This window comes from Sphaerodactylus townsendi, linkage group LG13, assembly GCF_021028975.2.
Source record: "Sphaerodactylus townsendi isolate TG3544 linkage group LG13, MPM_Stown_v2.3, whole genome shotgun sequence".
Classification (NCBI taxonomy): domain Eukaryota; kingdom Metazoa; phylum Chordata; class Lepidosauria; order Squamata; family Sphaerodactylidae; genus Sphaerodactylus; species Sphaerodactylus townsendi.
The window spans coordinates 43,680,237-43,695,765 of record NC_059437.1 but is presented as its reverse complement, the minus strand read 5'-3'; the positions used below and the strand labels follow the sequence as shown (position 1 = coordinate 43,695,765).

Here is a 15,529-nt window from a genome sequence, read left to right as displayed (position 1 = left end):
GAAAGTATTTGCTTGCTGCCTTTCCATATACTGGTAGATGCCTGAAGAGCAGCATGTAAACTGGCAAATAGCATGAAGGATCAGAAGAGGCAGGGGAACTACAGAGAGCTTCTACTTTCTCGTTCTTCTCTGTGAGGTCCAAAAAAATCTGGCCTTATGCCTTTACTGACTTTACTTCCCCTTCATCCTTGTCATTTATCCAAATCCAGCTTGTCATCTCCCTGTCAACAAGAATTATGGAATGGCAAACAAGAAGAAAACAAAGGACCTTTTAAATTGAGTGCAGACTTTAAATGTAGGGTAGAGGGGAACAAATGCTGTCAACAGTACTGAAAGACAGACTGAGCAAACCATAAAAATAGCTTTAGTTTTGCAGTCTGGGCTCCGTAAAAGCCTTTACTTAAGAGTTGTTGTTCTGTTTCGCCTAGAACAAGGGAAGTTGTGCTGCCTAAATTTACGCTGCAGAAAAGCTACGACTTGATTGAGTATCTGAAAACACTGGGAATCAATGAGCTGTTCTCCCAAAATGGCAATTATTCCGGAATAGCAGAAGGGATAACCATCGACAGAGTAAGTAAATGTGGGGCAAATGGAAATGTCTCTTGATTTTGCACAACACAAGCAACCCATGTGCTGCTTCCAGTTGACACTGGTCAACTGTGTAACTTGAAACAGATGTACTAATATACTATATATGTACTAATATGCACTATATCAACATGCTAACTATTGATTTAAAAAACCCTTTAAAAATCCCTAGTGGGGTGGGGGGGGGGGGCTTCCACAGAGATTAAAATGGCTTCTGTGTGGGCAGGATTGGGAAAACCCAGATTTTCCCACTCACACAGCAATCAGCCCAGATGTTCTGTGATCCTTCCCAAAACGTCACAGCAAAAGAAGTATCACAAAGACTGCAGACCAATCAAGGAAAATTTGGGGGGCGCAGGTAGAACCACAGTGCTGAAGCAAGTAAAAACCCCTGTTTGCCAACAACAAGGAAGCCAGGGCAAATCACACACGTCAAAACAACTGGAACTATTCACAAAGCAGTGTGGAGTATTGATGAAAGAGCAGCAGATTCTAATTTGGTGAACCGGGTTTGATTCCCTGCTTCTCTACATGAAGCCTGCTGGGTGAACGTTCGCAGTCTCATCTACCTCACAAGGTATTTGTTGTGGGGAGAGGAAGGGAAGGAGTTTGTAAGCTGCTTTGAGACAGTTTCCTTATGGTTGAAAAAACTGGAGTATAAATCCAAACGCCGCTTCCTCTTTATTTATTTATTTTTTATTTATTTTTTATTTCGATTTTTATACCGCCCCGTCCCCGAGGGGCTCCGGGCGGTGTACAACAATTAATACAGATAAATTAGGGCAACCATACAAATAAAACAACAACAGCCCATAAAACTCCGACATAAAACATACTAAATTTCATTAAAACAGCGGTAATTTCATAATAAAGGCACCCGGAGAATCCTTTCCTTTAAAACCCTCCTGGGGATGTAATGGACTCCTCCATAGGAGGATAATCTTGATAGTATCGAACAGAGCCATACTCAGCGGCTGGATTTACTCCAAAGGCCGGCCCGGAACAACTTCGGTCTCACAGGCCCTGCGGAACTCACCAAGATCCCGCAGGGCCCGGACAACTGGAGGGAGAGTGTTCCACCAGGCCGGGGCCAGAACGTAAAGGCCCTGGCCAGCGTGGAGAACCTACCCAGCGTCCACTTGAGCGGGGACTACCAGTAAATTAGCCTCTGCTCAGCGCAGAGGCGAGGGAATTAGAGAGACATATGGGGCGGTCACGGTCGAAAGTCACGAGGGTCCCAGGCCGCGTAAGGCCTTAAAGGTCAAAACCCAGACCTTGAATATGATTCGGAATTCCCATCTTCTTCTTAAGAAGCCCCCCCCCCCCCGTTATACCCCTCTTTCACCACAAACTCACGACATAGCCTAAGGTAGGTCCCTTTCTCTTATTCTCTGCATCAGCAACAGGAAGATAACCACCTGCAACAGGGTTGTTAGAACAAGATGTGAAATACTATTAACATTTTCAAAGCTCACAATAACTAATAATTGGCATTTAGGCTCTGGTTTTTCACTGATGTATAGTTTGGGTAACCAAGACATAATTATGTATTGTCGAAGGCTTTCACGGCAGGAATCACTGGGGTGCTGTGTGGTTTCCGGGCTGTATGGCCGTGTTCTAGCAGCATTCTCTCCTGGCGTTTCGCCTGCATCTGTGGCTCTGAAGATGCCAGCCACAGATGCAGGTGAAACGTCAGGAGAGAGAATGCTATCTGTTCCCTCCCAATAATCCACAGCACCCAAAAGATTTATATTGTGTTTTGTATGAATGCTAATACTTTTAATTTTACTATTTTTTTGGCAGTTTAATCACCAAGGGACTATTACCGTGAATGAAGAGGGAACGGAGGCTGCGTTTGTGACTAGCGTGGGCTTCATGCCCCTCTCAGCTCAGATTCGCTTTGTTGTCGATCGTCCCTTTTTATTTCTTGTCTATGAGCAGCGCACCAGCTGCCTGCTTTTCATAGGCAGAGTTGCCAACCCAAGCAAGTATTAAAAGAAGAGATGTATTCTCCTTGCAACCACGTTTAGGCCCCATTTAGGGCCAAGGTCAGTCAATACGCTTCTAGAGTATTGCTCTACGTGTGATGGGTAGAAGAAGAACATGCTCCTTCTGTGCCCACCTGACATGCCAGCCCAGCATGAGACCCCACCAGGTGTCCACAAGTTATGTTCACACAGGGTTCAGACTCAAACCAGGACTCACACAAGGCTACAGTGCATGATTTATTCCCCAAAGGAGACAGGGCAGGCATGCCAGTTAAGTGGGATGGGAAAAATTACTTTTGCTCCCACCAAATACGGAGCAATCCAGGAATGTATTATCCAGTCAGAGCCCCCAGTACATTTTAATGTAACTATTTTATTGGTAGATTTTGTCCTGTTTATCACAGAAGTTATTGGATTAAAATACAGTATTGTTTTAATGAAACCACAGCGAGAGATTATTTAATTGTAAGGCGTAAGGAAGGATCATTTAACTTGAAACACGCATGGCTTACATACACGCTTCAACACAAAGGACTGTGCTCTTAGTTGGTCCTTCTGCAGGATTTACTGAAATATAAGCTCTCTGTTTTCCAGCGGGGGAAAAACTCTGGGGCTTATAGATATCAGGAAACTCCTCTACCCACAGGGAGTTTAGTGTAGAAAAGCAGTAACATGAACCCAGCTACATTTTAGTGAGACCCTAGATAAGACTTATGTTGCAATAGCAAGTGTACTTCTTTTCTAAACGGCTGCTGTTTGAGACAGGAACAAATTTACACTCTGGACAGCAAAATCAATGTACAGAGTTCCGCAATCCCCAGGGGCCCAAGCGTGGTTTTTCTGACGCAAGCTTGTAACATGCTTCCTCGCCATGGCTGCCAACTCTGGACTGGAAAATTCCAGGAAATTTGGGAACGGCAACCTGGGGAGGGACCTCAGTAGGATCCAGGGTCATAGAATTCACCCTCCAAAGCTCCACATCATCGAGGGGAACTGATCTCTGTAGTCTGGAGGACAGTTGTCAATTTGGGAGATCTGTAGGCTCCACTTGGAAGTTGGTAACCCTATTCCTCTGCCTATCCAGCTCCATATATCCACTCTGAGTAAGGAAAACAATCAACTGTATATCCAATTCTGGACTTGGCCGCTGCGTGGATCAAAAAACTCAGCCAATAGAGCCAGGCGCAAACTTTTACAAGCCGAGTGGGATTCCAGAAAGATATAGTGTTTGGAGGGAAATAATAAAATACCATAATACTTCAATGAGAGATTCTCCCTCCCCGCTCCCTCCACTATGCTTGGGGCCTGAGTTCTTGGATCCTATCTGTGGTATAAGAACATAATGTACATATCTACGCACTACTTGTTTTTTTAATTTTGAGGTAGTGGACACTGACGTTACAAAAATGCTAGATACATAATTTTTCTCATCTTTTTAAATATCCACAGGATTAAACAGTTAGTTCAAATATAATAAGATGGTTGTGTTGAAATCCTGAATTTGAACCTGAAAGCGGATTTTGTTTCCTTTAGCATTAATATAATTTAGATTGTGCAACTATTAGCTCAATTACACAGAAACTGCAATCAACATCAAATCTATTTTAAGGCACCCAACATGGACAACAATTCCGGTCACAAGCCAGCCAATGTTAAGCATTTATCTCATGAGTTTCAATGGCAAAGCTAAGTACATGAATAAAAATCTCCCACTGAAGATTTAAGGGACCCAATCCAGGGGGAGTGGGCATGACTCCCCCACTGGATGTGGCGTGGGCTCAAGCCAATGGGAATGCCCACCCCACCGATGTAAGGGGCACCCCCACCAGTGGTGAGGGCACCCATGCCTCGGGGGGGGGGGTGCTGGGGGACACTCCTCAATGTCTGGCTTCAACCCAGTTGGCAGAGGAGCTTTGACCTACATTTTGGACCTCTTCCCAGAAACGGTATCTTGCATAAGCCACAATAATTAGCATTTTTTTTCTTCACTGCATATTTGAATGCTACTAAAGAATCAAGTGAAATGTGTCCTTTTGGTTTCCAGAGCAAATTTCTAAGGACCTTAGGTGGGATTAAAGGAAGTAATGGAGCAGGAGAGGGTGGTCAAATGTAACTGCCAAATGTTAAGGCTGAGTACTTGACCATTTGTTTGAGATTCACAGCAGGGGCAGCAGCGCCCTTTGTGTGAGGTTTGTTTGTTTCTCAAAAATACCGGCAGGACATTATAGAAAATGGAATTCTGGAATAGGTGGGTGCCAAGGTCATAGTTCGCCTAGGGTGCCAAAAACTTTGGGCCGCCCCTGGATGGGTCACTATATGAAATCAATTCCACTTATGGGAAACGATACCCAAAAGCACAGGTGTCAAACTCGCGGTCCTCCAGATGTTATGGACTACAGTTCCCATCGTCCCCTGCCAGCATCATGCTGGCAGGGGATGATGGGAACTGTAGTCCATAACATCTGGAGGGCCGCGAGTTTGACACCTATGCCCAAAAGGTTGAGAGCCACTGAACTACAGATGCCAGAGACTGAATCAGGGACTGCATGAATGAAACGTAAGTCCTCTCCTATTTTACATGTTTTCTTCTACACTGAGATGAGGAAAAAAGTCACTCGTGAGGCAGAGCCAAAAGTCTGAAAAGCAATTTTTTTACTGAAGCCAAGACCAATTCCCAAGTAAGCCCAAAGAGGTTAAACTAAAAAGGCTCATGCAACAACAGCTGGAAACTCGTCATCATTGTATATTGTGCAAGAAAGCCAAATATTTGTTTATAGACATTTAATGTAACCATTAACTTCTGTGATCGTAACCATATTTATTTTACTCCATCAATAGTCTAATAGTTGGAGTAAAAATTCCAGAGTAGAGGGGCAAAGGACAAACACCAATATAATTTTGAAGTAAAGCATATTTGTATGTCTCTATAAACAATATTTTCCTGGAAGGAACTGATCTTTCCTCTAGAAAATAGCTATTTTTCTCGTGCTACAAGTAAACTAAAACCAGTGAACTTTGCCACACTGGACATTTTAAATGCAGCTTGACTTCTTAACTGCATTGGCTTTTATATGAACAAAATTCTAATCCAGAGGCAGAGATATAAATACAAACTCTTCTCTGCTTCCTGCAAGGAGTTTTTAATACAAGAGGAGCATTCAAAAATGGTACCCTGTTCTTATGAAGGGAAATGGAAGCATTTTAGGACTCCATCATATATTCCTACACGTTGTGCTACATATACAGATCAAATCATAGAGAAATCCTCATGTTACATCCCAGTAAAAGTTAATATAGTATTATAGAACAAAATATAGTATATAAGAACAATATAGTATTAAGAACAAAATATAGTATTACGAACAACAAAAACGGCTTTCTAGAAAAGTTTCAAAACAGTGATACCTCCCCCAAAACAAATACTACACAATTAAATTTAAAAAAAAAACAGGACACAAGATAACCAAGGTTCATCAGAATCAAAAATATAGCTTATCCTGAAACAGAAGTTCTCACTAATTCATAAAAAACCTCACAAGGACGACGTCAAATAAATTATTCTACAGAGAGAGTTCTAAAGCTCTATGAGAAAGCCCAGTTTCTAGTAGACGCCAGTCCTGACTCCACAATGGACTGACGGCTAGAGGATTGCATTAAAAATCCCGCCCTTTTTTGAATCTGACATGAGCCTGTAACACTTCAGCCGGTGAAGAAATTTGATGCTTGGATCTCACATGCTTTAGAGCCACAAAAAGTCTGCATCATCCCAAGCAGACCAGTTTTGAGAACTCAGCCTTAAAACATGAGCATGTTTGGAAGACAATGTAACATCTGAAACAGCTATCCAGGATAAGAAATGCAATATCTCAAGTAGCCATGCAGTGGTGGGATCCAAAAATTTTAGTGACAGGTTCCCATGGTGGTGGGATTCAAACAGTGGCGTAGCACCAATGGGGCTGGGCGGGGCATTCCGGGGGCGGGGCATTAATAATTTCTCTGTTACTGTAAAAAACTCTTACTGTAAAAAAAAAGTTCCTAATTTCCAGCTGGTATCTTTCTGTCCATAATTTAAACTCATTATAGCAAGTCGTATCGTCTACTGCCAACAGAAACAACAGTAGTTAAAGGGTCCCTCCTCTTACTAGCTGGCAAGCTCCGGGCTACGAGAAAGAAGAAGAGAGGGGGAGGTGAGAGTGTGGAGACGGAAAAGCGGACCCAATTAGTAACCCCCTCTGGGCACACACAAATAATTAGTAACCCACTCTCGGGAACTGGTGAGAACCTGCTGGATCCCGCCTCTGTAGCCATGTCTCAGTTATAAAATCCTGAGGGGTTGTTGCAGCAGCCCCAAGAGGAATTTGGAGGCACTTTAATGACTCTATTGTGGAAGCAGCTTTCAAAGGTTAGAGCCTACTTCATCCAATGCATGAAGTGAATTTTCAGTCAGCAGGATATGAACGTGTGCACACACAGAACTGGGTTACAAGGTTATGAAATGGTACAGGTATAGCTTATGACATTTCTATGCAAAATTCTAATAAGTGAACAAGATAAAAGTGTCATGTACTCGTATCCTTTAACGGAGCAGTCCCCGACCTATTTGAGCTCATGGGAACCTTTAGAACTATGACACAGAAGCAGAACCAGACACACATACACAGAGAAAAAGCTTAAATGTTGGGGAGAAGAAGGGTAATTTTAAAAGTACACTGCCAAAGAAAAGTGAGAGAACAAAACCAACATTGTGGTGGCAACTGCCATTGAAACAACTTTAAAAAATACTTGCACAGCCAAACATTATAGCCAATCAAAAGTCCTACAGGACAGAAGTTCCACCTGGCCCTATCCACTTGGTAAATGCCCAGAACTTGGTAAAAACTTAGTAAATGCCCAGCAAGGTGCCACCAAATTCCCACGCAATACATGACACACTTTTTAGCATCTTCTCTCACCCACTGTTACTGTGCACACGTGAAAAACAAAAGCAAATTTCAAAGCTGTCTTTCAACCAAGTTCCTTAATCAACTAGTAGCCATGATGAACAGATGATTTACAAAGCACTTTTCAGCCTTCCTGTGGCTTTTCAGTGCTCATGGGACTTAATGACTAAGACACAATGACATTGTTACTTTGGCTACTACAGAGTAACGTAACTACTCTGGTATTTAAACTCAGCCTCACAGCTGCCTGCCCCAAGTTCAGCCACTAATTTTCAATGTCTTTATTTTAACTGTTTGTCACCTTGAAGCAGGATAATAATGTTTTAAATAAATTTTTAAAGATGGAAACTGATTAGTCCTTCTAGTATAAGTTTTTTGGGGGAGGGGAAGAGAGAAACAAATCACCTGGCATATTTCTCCAGCCAGTTATCACTCAGAAGTAGTCTGCTTCCAAAAACATGCATTATTTCAGGAATGTAAAACACCCAAGTAAATACTCACCACGGCAATCACAGGAATCAGCACGCCCAGGTTCCCTGCACTGCTCGATGCCTAAGAGAAAGAAGAAACAGACATTTCAAGAGTTTTGCAAAAAGTTAGAAAATTAAAACACATAATAAAGCTTAGGCCCCTTCCGCACATGCAGACTAATGCACTTTCAATCCACTTTCACAACTGTTTGCAAGTGGATTTTGCTATTCCGCACAGTACAATTCATCTGAAAAGTGCATTGAAAGCAGATTGAAAGTGCATTACTCTGCAAGTGCAGAAGGGGCCTTAGTGAGAAAACAACCGTGTGACACAAAGTGATCCTACAAAAGAATCTGTGGTAACCGAAACCTGCATCAGGCTCTGATGAGATGCTGAGCATCTTCACAAACAAAGGGAGTCACTCCTGCAGGTTTCCTGATACTTCACATTAATTAGGCCAAGAAAGGCCCAATTAATAAATTCAGAACTCCGAGTGGCTTTGTTTTTTCTGCAAAAGTTTAGGAGCATTTACACACATCACAAGCCTGCTTATAGCATACTGCGCCACAGTAGCCATCTAGGCTAATTTTGTGAAGCATTACATTAGCCATCTTTCAGTAAACCAAGGGGCAGCTGCACAAATGAGCTAAACTCCCAGCCTCTCAGCTGCCACCAGTTCCCTACTTCAAGTAAAGGACAAGGAATAGGAGGAATGGGAAATTCAAAAGCAATTCAGGCCTATTGGGATCAGGCCCACAGAAGGAAAGGAAGGTTATAGGTCCTCTGGAGGTGACCCCGTTTTCCCGGCTACCTTGGTCCCCTGCTCACTTCTCTAAATGTCCATCTGACTCTGGGGAAAGTGGCATTCTTTTATCAGAGTGGTAGCCGAAGATGGAGAGGTGCCTTCCAGGAATACCATTTCCAAACTGGACATGCACTTCACTGAATCACACCCACAGAGGGCACAGCAAATGAAGGGGATGGGACTTTGAACACAATTAAAAATCCGATGTGTTTCAAGGCTGCTTGCCAAGACCAAGAGACACACAGGTAACAACCTGAAAATCAACAACACTGAACTCTGCAAACCATCAGACTTCTTTTTGTTTGTCTCGTTCTACAATCTGATTTCATGTATCCTTTTAACAAACTTAGGTGCTGAAAGCATGATCCCCTTAAGCAGCTTTAGCTCCTATGTTGCACACAGCAGCTTGCCCGAGCCACAATGGCTCATGGCTGCCCTACTTGCCATAGCAAGCTGCATCACCTACGAAACAAGCGAATACACGAAAGACCATGGTACAATTTTGTTTCCACTACTTTATTCTGGAGATCAGCCAAGAACTCATTTGCTTCAAGCCATACCTTCAGAGCTGGGCCTTTTTCGCTTGCTCTCTCGCTGGCTCTCTTTCCTTCAAGCCCAAGCTGTACAAACAGTTCCAGCAAGTTCATCAGCAATTCATCAACAAGGTGTTCACCTTGTATATTTGCAGCTATGTTAGCCAGGGCATTAATCACAGCTAAGGAACAATGTCTGGTAAGGAACACAGGAGAATGGGGGAAAGGAAGATCAGAAACATTAATTGATTCAATTTTTTTGCAATAATATTACCTGTCAATTATACCTTCCTCCATATAATTTGGACAATGGCAGTGACAGGGAAGGTTTTTTTTTAGCGGACACCTGAAGCCACAAAATATTTCAAATATTACTTCAACAACACTTGTAGTTTGACAAGCAATCTTAGATTTGTCTGTGGCACCAACATGACAGGAACGAAACAGATGTGATGACAGCAACAGATAATTCATTAATCTGTGAATGCGCAAATCAAGTACGTGCACGTTTAACTGTGGGAGAAGTCCTATTTCAACATATAGACAACTTAGCTTGCTAGTTGTTTATATTGACAATATATAGAGAGGTAAAATACTTTTGGAGGGTGTAGAATGTGGCTAAACCCTTTGCCATGTCCATGCTAACTCTTCAGATATGCAAGTTGGTGGAGAGATAATATGCCACAGGTATAGCTATACTTTTCCCATAGTGAAATTGCATTCGGAACCATGAGATGATGATCACTTATGAGGACTTTGGGTTTGAATTTTCCAGGGAGCTGTTCCGCAGAGAAAGTGCTCCTCTTCCAGTGGTCCTCCATTGCCACATCAAAGATATTTTTATACAAGACCAACGAACTCCAGCCTGTACTTCTGAGGCTTGGGATTCACAAGCTGGGCAGGAGAGGTATTTGGGCAATGAGACTTACATGACCCTTTGCTGACAGCAGCACAGATGTTAGATCAGTGGTTCCCAAACTTATTTGGCCTAGCGCCCCCTTTCCAGAAAAAATATTACTTAGCGCCCCCTGGAAATTAATTTTTAATAGCAATTAAACAGAAAGATATATGTATTATTTATGCCTAATAAAGGTTTACTGTACTGTACTATATGTATTAATGTTTCTACCTGTGGCCATCACCGCCCCCCTGGATCACTGCAGCACCCACCAGGGGGCGATGGCGCCCACTTTGGGAATCACTGTGTTAGACAGATTCAGCCGCTGTTTCAACTCCAGCCTAATTATCATTTACTTAAACTGTATGAGACAATATGGGATGCTTCATACTACAATAACTGTGAAGATGAAGATCAGGTTATGGTCTAAGCCCTTTGCCACCTTCAAGATATAGAGGTGAAATGCCAACACCTGAGATGGAGAGGAACAGGTCAACAAGCCTTTATGTTACAAAAACTAGATTTTAAAAAACAGCCTGCAGAAGCAGAAAGGAAAAACTTACCTATAGCCGTGATCCTTATAGTCTTTAGTTGCAGAATATACAATTGAACTTGCTTTAACACTAATCTGCTGAAACAGGTTCCACACCTCCTGGTAAATATATTGCTAAAAGAAAGTAAGAGTAAATGAGTACTGAGAATTGGGAAAAAAATCCGAATGATGTGTTCAAAACATTTCCATCTTGGTGGGTACCAATTCTTGCCAAACTTTTCACTCAGATTAACAATACTGGCAGTTTTCCCAGTGGATGGAAAACCAGCATAATTGTCCCTATACATAAAAAAGGAGACAAAAATGACCCAAAGAACTATCGCCCAATAAGCCTATTGAACACTGCCTCTAAAATATATGGTAAATATCTCCTTGGAAAATTAGAAGATTGGGAAATTGAGAATCACATATTACACCCACAACAGGCAGGATTTAGGAAGGGACAAGCTACAGTTGATCACTGCCTTGTACTATATCAATTAGCTCATTCAGCCATTCTGCTGAAACAGGTTCCACACCTCCTGGTAAATATATTGCTAAAAGAAAGTAAGAGTAAATGAGTACTGAGAATTGGGAAAAAAATCCATACAAACAACAAAAAAATTCAGATTAATTACTACTGTCCATTAATCTAAAATTTGCACATTTCTTCTGAGTCCTGCTACACCAAGAGTTCCCCAGTTTTCCCAGGGATGTAAAAATTATCCACTCCTAACAGGCAACCTGGAACAATTAGTTCTGAAGACTTAGCTGTAACCAAGTCTGAGAAAGCTGTATCTTCTCTAATGAAGTACAGATACAACCAATATTATAAAGTTAATTGCCATTTGGAAACTGCCCAAACATACATAGACATTTCAAAACCACACATCTGGAATCATAGACAGGCCAGGTCACATATCAGATCACCATACTCTTATCGACACTTAATGTAACCTATCGATCATTCATTCCTGTGCTGTCTTCAGGACAGGTTTTGGTCATACTAGTGACAAGAAGAATGAGGAGCTGTTTGCTCATAATACAACAGCTTTACAATAGTCATGCTTTTTAATTACTAAGCAGGAATGCATATTTTTAAATGCTAATTTTAATATGATGTATGCAGCTTAGTTGGATGTGGGGATTTTCTCAGACTTTTGCCTTTTACTACCCTGAAAGTGACCGTGGCAAGATGCAGTTATGATATGCTGATGACGACCGAGATGAAAACGTGAATCTACCACGGAACACATTCCTATGAACTTATAGCCAGATTACCGAGAAATTGACATGTTGGATCATCATTTGAGTTAATTTTCCCAAGAAATTTGGATGTGGGTTAATTCCAGACTGTGGCATTAATGTGTATTTTGACATTTATGGAACCATGCATTTTGGACTTACAGCACAGGCTTATAGTTTAGCCAGATATGCTATGTGAATCCTGGTCTGTGGCATTTGTTTTTCAATGAAGTTGCTGTTACTGTTTAATATTAGCGTATGTGGAGATTCTCTAGGATTGTGTACAGTCTTATTGTTTAGAACTCATATGCTGTGGATAAGTTTTGTATTACATGCATTTTTTTCCAGCAGCAACATGGAGCCAACATGGAGCAGCAACAGCAGGCACAACTGTATAAAAATGAAAGTGTTGCCGATAGTTGTCCAGAGCAACTTTTATCAAAGTGCTATGTTTAACAATGAAGAGAATAATGGTTTTGATGAAACTGCCTCTTAAATAAAATTTTTAAATCTTAAAAGAGAATCTGCACTTCTTTGACAGGCAGGGGCACGCACGTTAAGACTTCTGCTGAAGGACGCACAACCGCATTGCCATCTTTCAGTGAGAAATGGTTTAGTGGGTTCTCTTATTCTCTTAGGATGGCATTTAGAAATGGTTGAAGATTTTCCATGAAATTTGACATCACACACATGCAAAGTAAGACTGGACCATCTGCAACTGACAGCCTCTCAACCCATTCATCTAGTCTTACATTTCCAGTAATCACTAAACAGCCCAGTTGGTCAATGATGAGCACGTCCAGAGGAGAGGGTGGCTGGCAGAACTTCTGTTGCAGGATCTGAAGAATGGGCTCCATTACTTTCGGAGTGTCCCTCAAAGCCACTGCGATGTGGCCCAAGGCACGGATCGTGTGGTCAGGAATCAGGTGAGCTTCCCTAATGAAACAAAGAGAGAGAGAGAGAGAGATCATGTTTGCAGAATCCTGGGAGAGTTTGTCCTGAAGTATCTCAAAACAAAGACAGGAGTCTCACTCTGCAAAGAATCAATATTTGCAAATTTACTCCCACTCTGTAGGCTTCAGCTTCTAGTGATACTTCACATAGACACTGAGGGCTCAACTAGAAGTGATGGAGACAGCTTTGAGTAGAAACACCTGGTTTTTCCCCGTTAGGATTTTACCTCCATTTTTTCTCCAGTGGAAGCATCAGAAATTTGGGGGGAAGACCCGAAAAAGACACCTATGAAATATTTTATCTTTTGGGATGATTTCGATTTCGAATACCTTTAATGGCATATAGATTGTTTAAGATTAGCTTAGCAAGATAATAACAGCCTTTACAACTTTACAATTTCTGACGAGTTAAAATAACACCATTTAAAAATTTAGCCACCGCTTCCAACAGCTCGTAGTTGTGGCTGTTTAAAAGATATATAACCTTCTGTTTATCTGTAATGCCTTCACTTCCATGCAGGAAGGGGATTATGTGCTTCTTCCTACCTATCTCATAAAAGGACAATCCAACAGCATATGAGATACTGTTTCCACAGAACCCATGCCACACGGGCATTTCCTTTCTTTATGTGGGATTCCAAGGTGGCGTCCAAGGCTAAAGGAAGAAGGCAGGGCATTACACCTAGCTAAGGTGATTGCTCTACGCCACGGGCCTCAACCAGGAGATAAAGGTACTGGGCTGCAATTAGTCTATCCATAGGTATTCCCAGAGAGATCGGGGAACAGGTTTTATTAGCTTCCTCTAGCATCTGTTGAAACTCTCTGTCAAAAAGTCTCTTCTTGATAGCCCCATAGACCTCCTGCTCTGTTAGCATTAGCAGGTCCTCCAAGGAAATGCCCAACTCATTAAGTTTGGCTTCGATTTTAACCCACCACTGGGTTGTGTGGAGGATGGAGCGTCCCTGGGATGTATAGTCCAGTTCATCTCGATTAAAACAAATCCTGGCCCAAAACTTGAATGTACGGCACCAGGCCAGAGTTTCCAGCCGATGCTGGCCTGTTTCTAAGCACAGGGCCGCATAGGGAGCAGAATGGGGCAAGCCAAGGATTTTATACAGAAAGTATGACTGGACCCTTTCTCTTTTGGGATGAATTAAACACAGATTTCAACAGGGGATTTATGCACCCCAATCATGTAGCATGATTCCTTTCTAAGTAAGACAATCTACAGTGTTAAACAATGCTTGTCACATGTACTGCATGCAACATATTTTCAAGATCAAAGAACCTTACTGAAATGAAACTAATTTTGTTTGAACAATTTGTATACCACCTTTCCACCCAATTAGGGCCTTCAGGATGGTGAACAATTACGAAAGATTAAAAATCAACTTTTTAAACCAACTGGCAGAAGACAATGATCAGGGGTGAAGATGAATCTCCAGGGAGCAAATTCGATAATTTTGGTGCCACAACTGATAAGGCCCTTCCTTGGATTGCCACTAACCTAGCCTGGTTTGGGGGTACACCTGAAGCACAGCCCCAGAAAATGATCACAAAGGTTGGATAGGTTTTATCCACAGCTAGTAAGTTATAAAGTACATGTGGGTGCATATTATTGCGGAGTTCAATACTTTCAGTATTATGAAACTTAACTTGATATCCAAATATGTTGCAACTCCTGTTGGGATGGTACATGAGTATCCCTGTCCAACTACTATATGCCTTTCATTTCATTACAAAATTTATGTTATCTATTTTTTAATTTTTTCCCCTGCCTCTCAGATGGGGAAAAAACCTATATGCCGCAACAGCACAAGGTGGAGCTGCTTACAACTCCTGCCTCGATAGAACTGGATATATTTGCTGTTGGTCCTTAGACAACTAAGGCAACTACACTTTTTCCTAGATATATCAAATAAGAAATTTTATATGCAGAATTATAAATTACTGAAATTCAACTGACCTTGAGGCTTTGCATGTTAAGATAACTCCTGTAAAATGATCTGAACAATCTAGAAACTTTCCTGAAGATTTATTTTCCTCACTGGAGGGGGAAAAAACGTAAGGAGGTTTGGGTTCCTTTGGGGAACAAACCGGGCCATAAATTAAAAAGGAAAGAGTAAAAAACACAAAGGAGGGAAAGGAGGGAGCAAATGTTTATCCCGAGAGATTTCTTTTCTTAGCCCTTTATAGCGGCATTTGTGCTTCTCAAAGACATTTGATCCTAAGTTCAATTGCATCTTTAATACAGCAGGACAGAGAAACTTCCAAATGAGTTACAAGGGAAAAAGGAAAAATTAATGGTGCCCTTGCAACAAGGCAGACTTACTTATCACTTTCCTGCGAAATATAGAGACGGTTAGACAAACTGGCTAGGAAGGCTTCAACAATGACTGGATCTATGGTCAGCCCAGCTTTTAGGCACCTGCAAGACAAGGTAACTGTAATTTAAAACCACACTCTGCATCTCCTGTTATATGGCAATAAAGGCATCTGAATCTATCTGCATCTCCTGTTTTCAGTGTTAACATTTACAATATTGAAAAGACATAAATCATGACTTAATTAAATCC

The 15,529-nt window shown here is 41.7% G+C and overlaps 2 protein-coding genes across 4 annotated transcripts in view; one reads left to right on the top strand and one right to left on the bottom strand.

Annotated features, from left to right (window-relative positions):
- SERPIND1 (serpin family D member 1) overlaps positions 1-3,018 on the top strand; it is a 34,810-nt gene extending 31,792 nt beyond the window's left edge. For both annotated transcript variants that reach the window (XM_048513640.1, XM_048513641.1), the window contains 2 exons: positions 429-570; positions 2,392-3,018. In XM_048513640.1, the coding sequence (XP_048369597.1) occupies positions 429-570; positions 2,392-2,583 (334 nt within the window). In that variant the 3' untranslated portion in view covers positions 2,584-3,018. The remainder of the gene's footprint in view (positions 1-428; positions 571-2,391) is intronic.
- PI4KA (phosphatidylinositol 4-kinase alpha) overlaps positions 1-15,529 on the bottom strand; it is an 84,820-nt gene that overhangs the window by 50,298 nt on the left and 18,993 nt on the right. For both annotated transcript variants that reach the window (XM_048513638.1, XM_048513639.1), the window contains exons 15-19: positions 15,286-15,381; positions 12,753-12,936; positions 10,787-10,890; positions 9,353-9,521; positions 8,018-8,068 (exon numbers count right to left, since the gene is read on the bottom strand). In XM_048513638.1, coding sequence (XP_048369595.1) covers positions 8,018-8,068; positions 9,353-9,521; positions 10,787-10,890; positions 12,753-12,936; positions 15,286-15,381 — 604 coding nt within the window. The remainder of the gene's footprint in view (positions 1-8,017; positions 8,069-9,352; positions 9,522-10,786; positions 10,891-12,752; positions 12,937-15,285; positions 15,382-15,529) is intronic.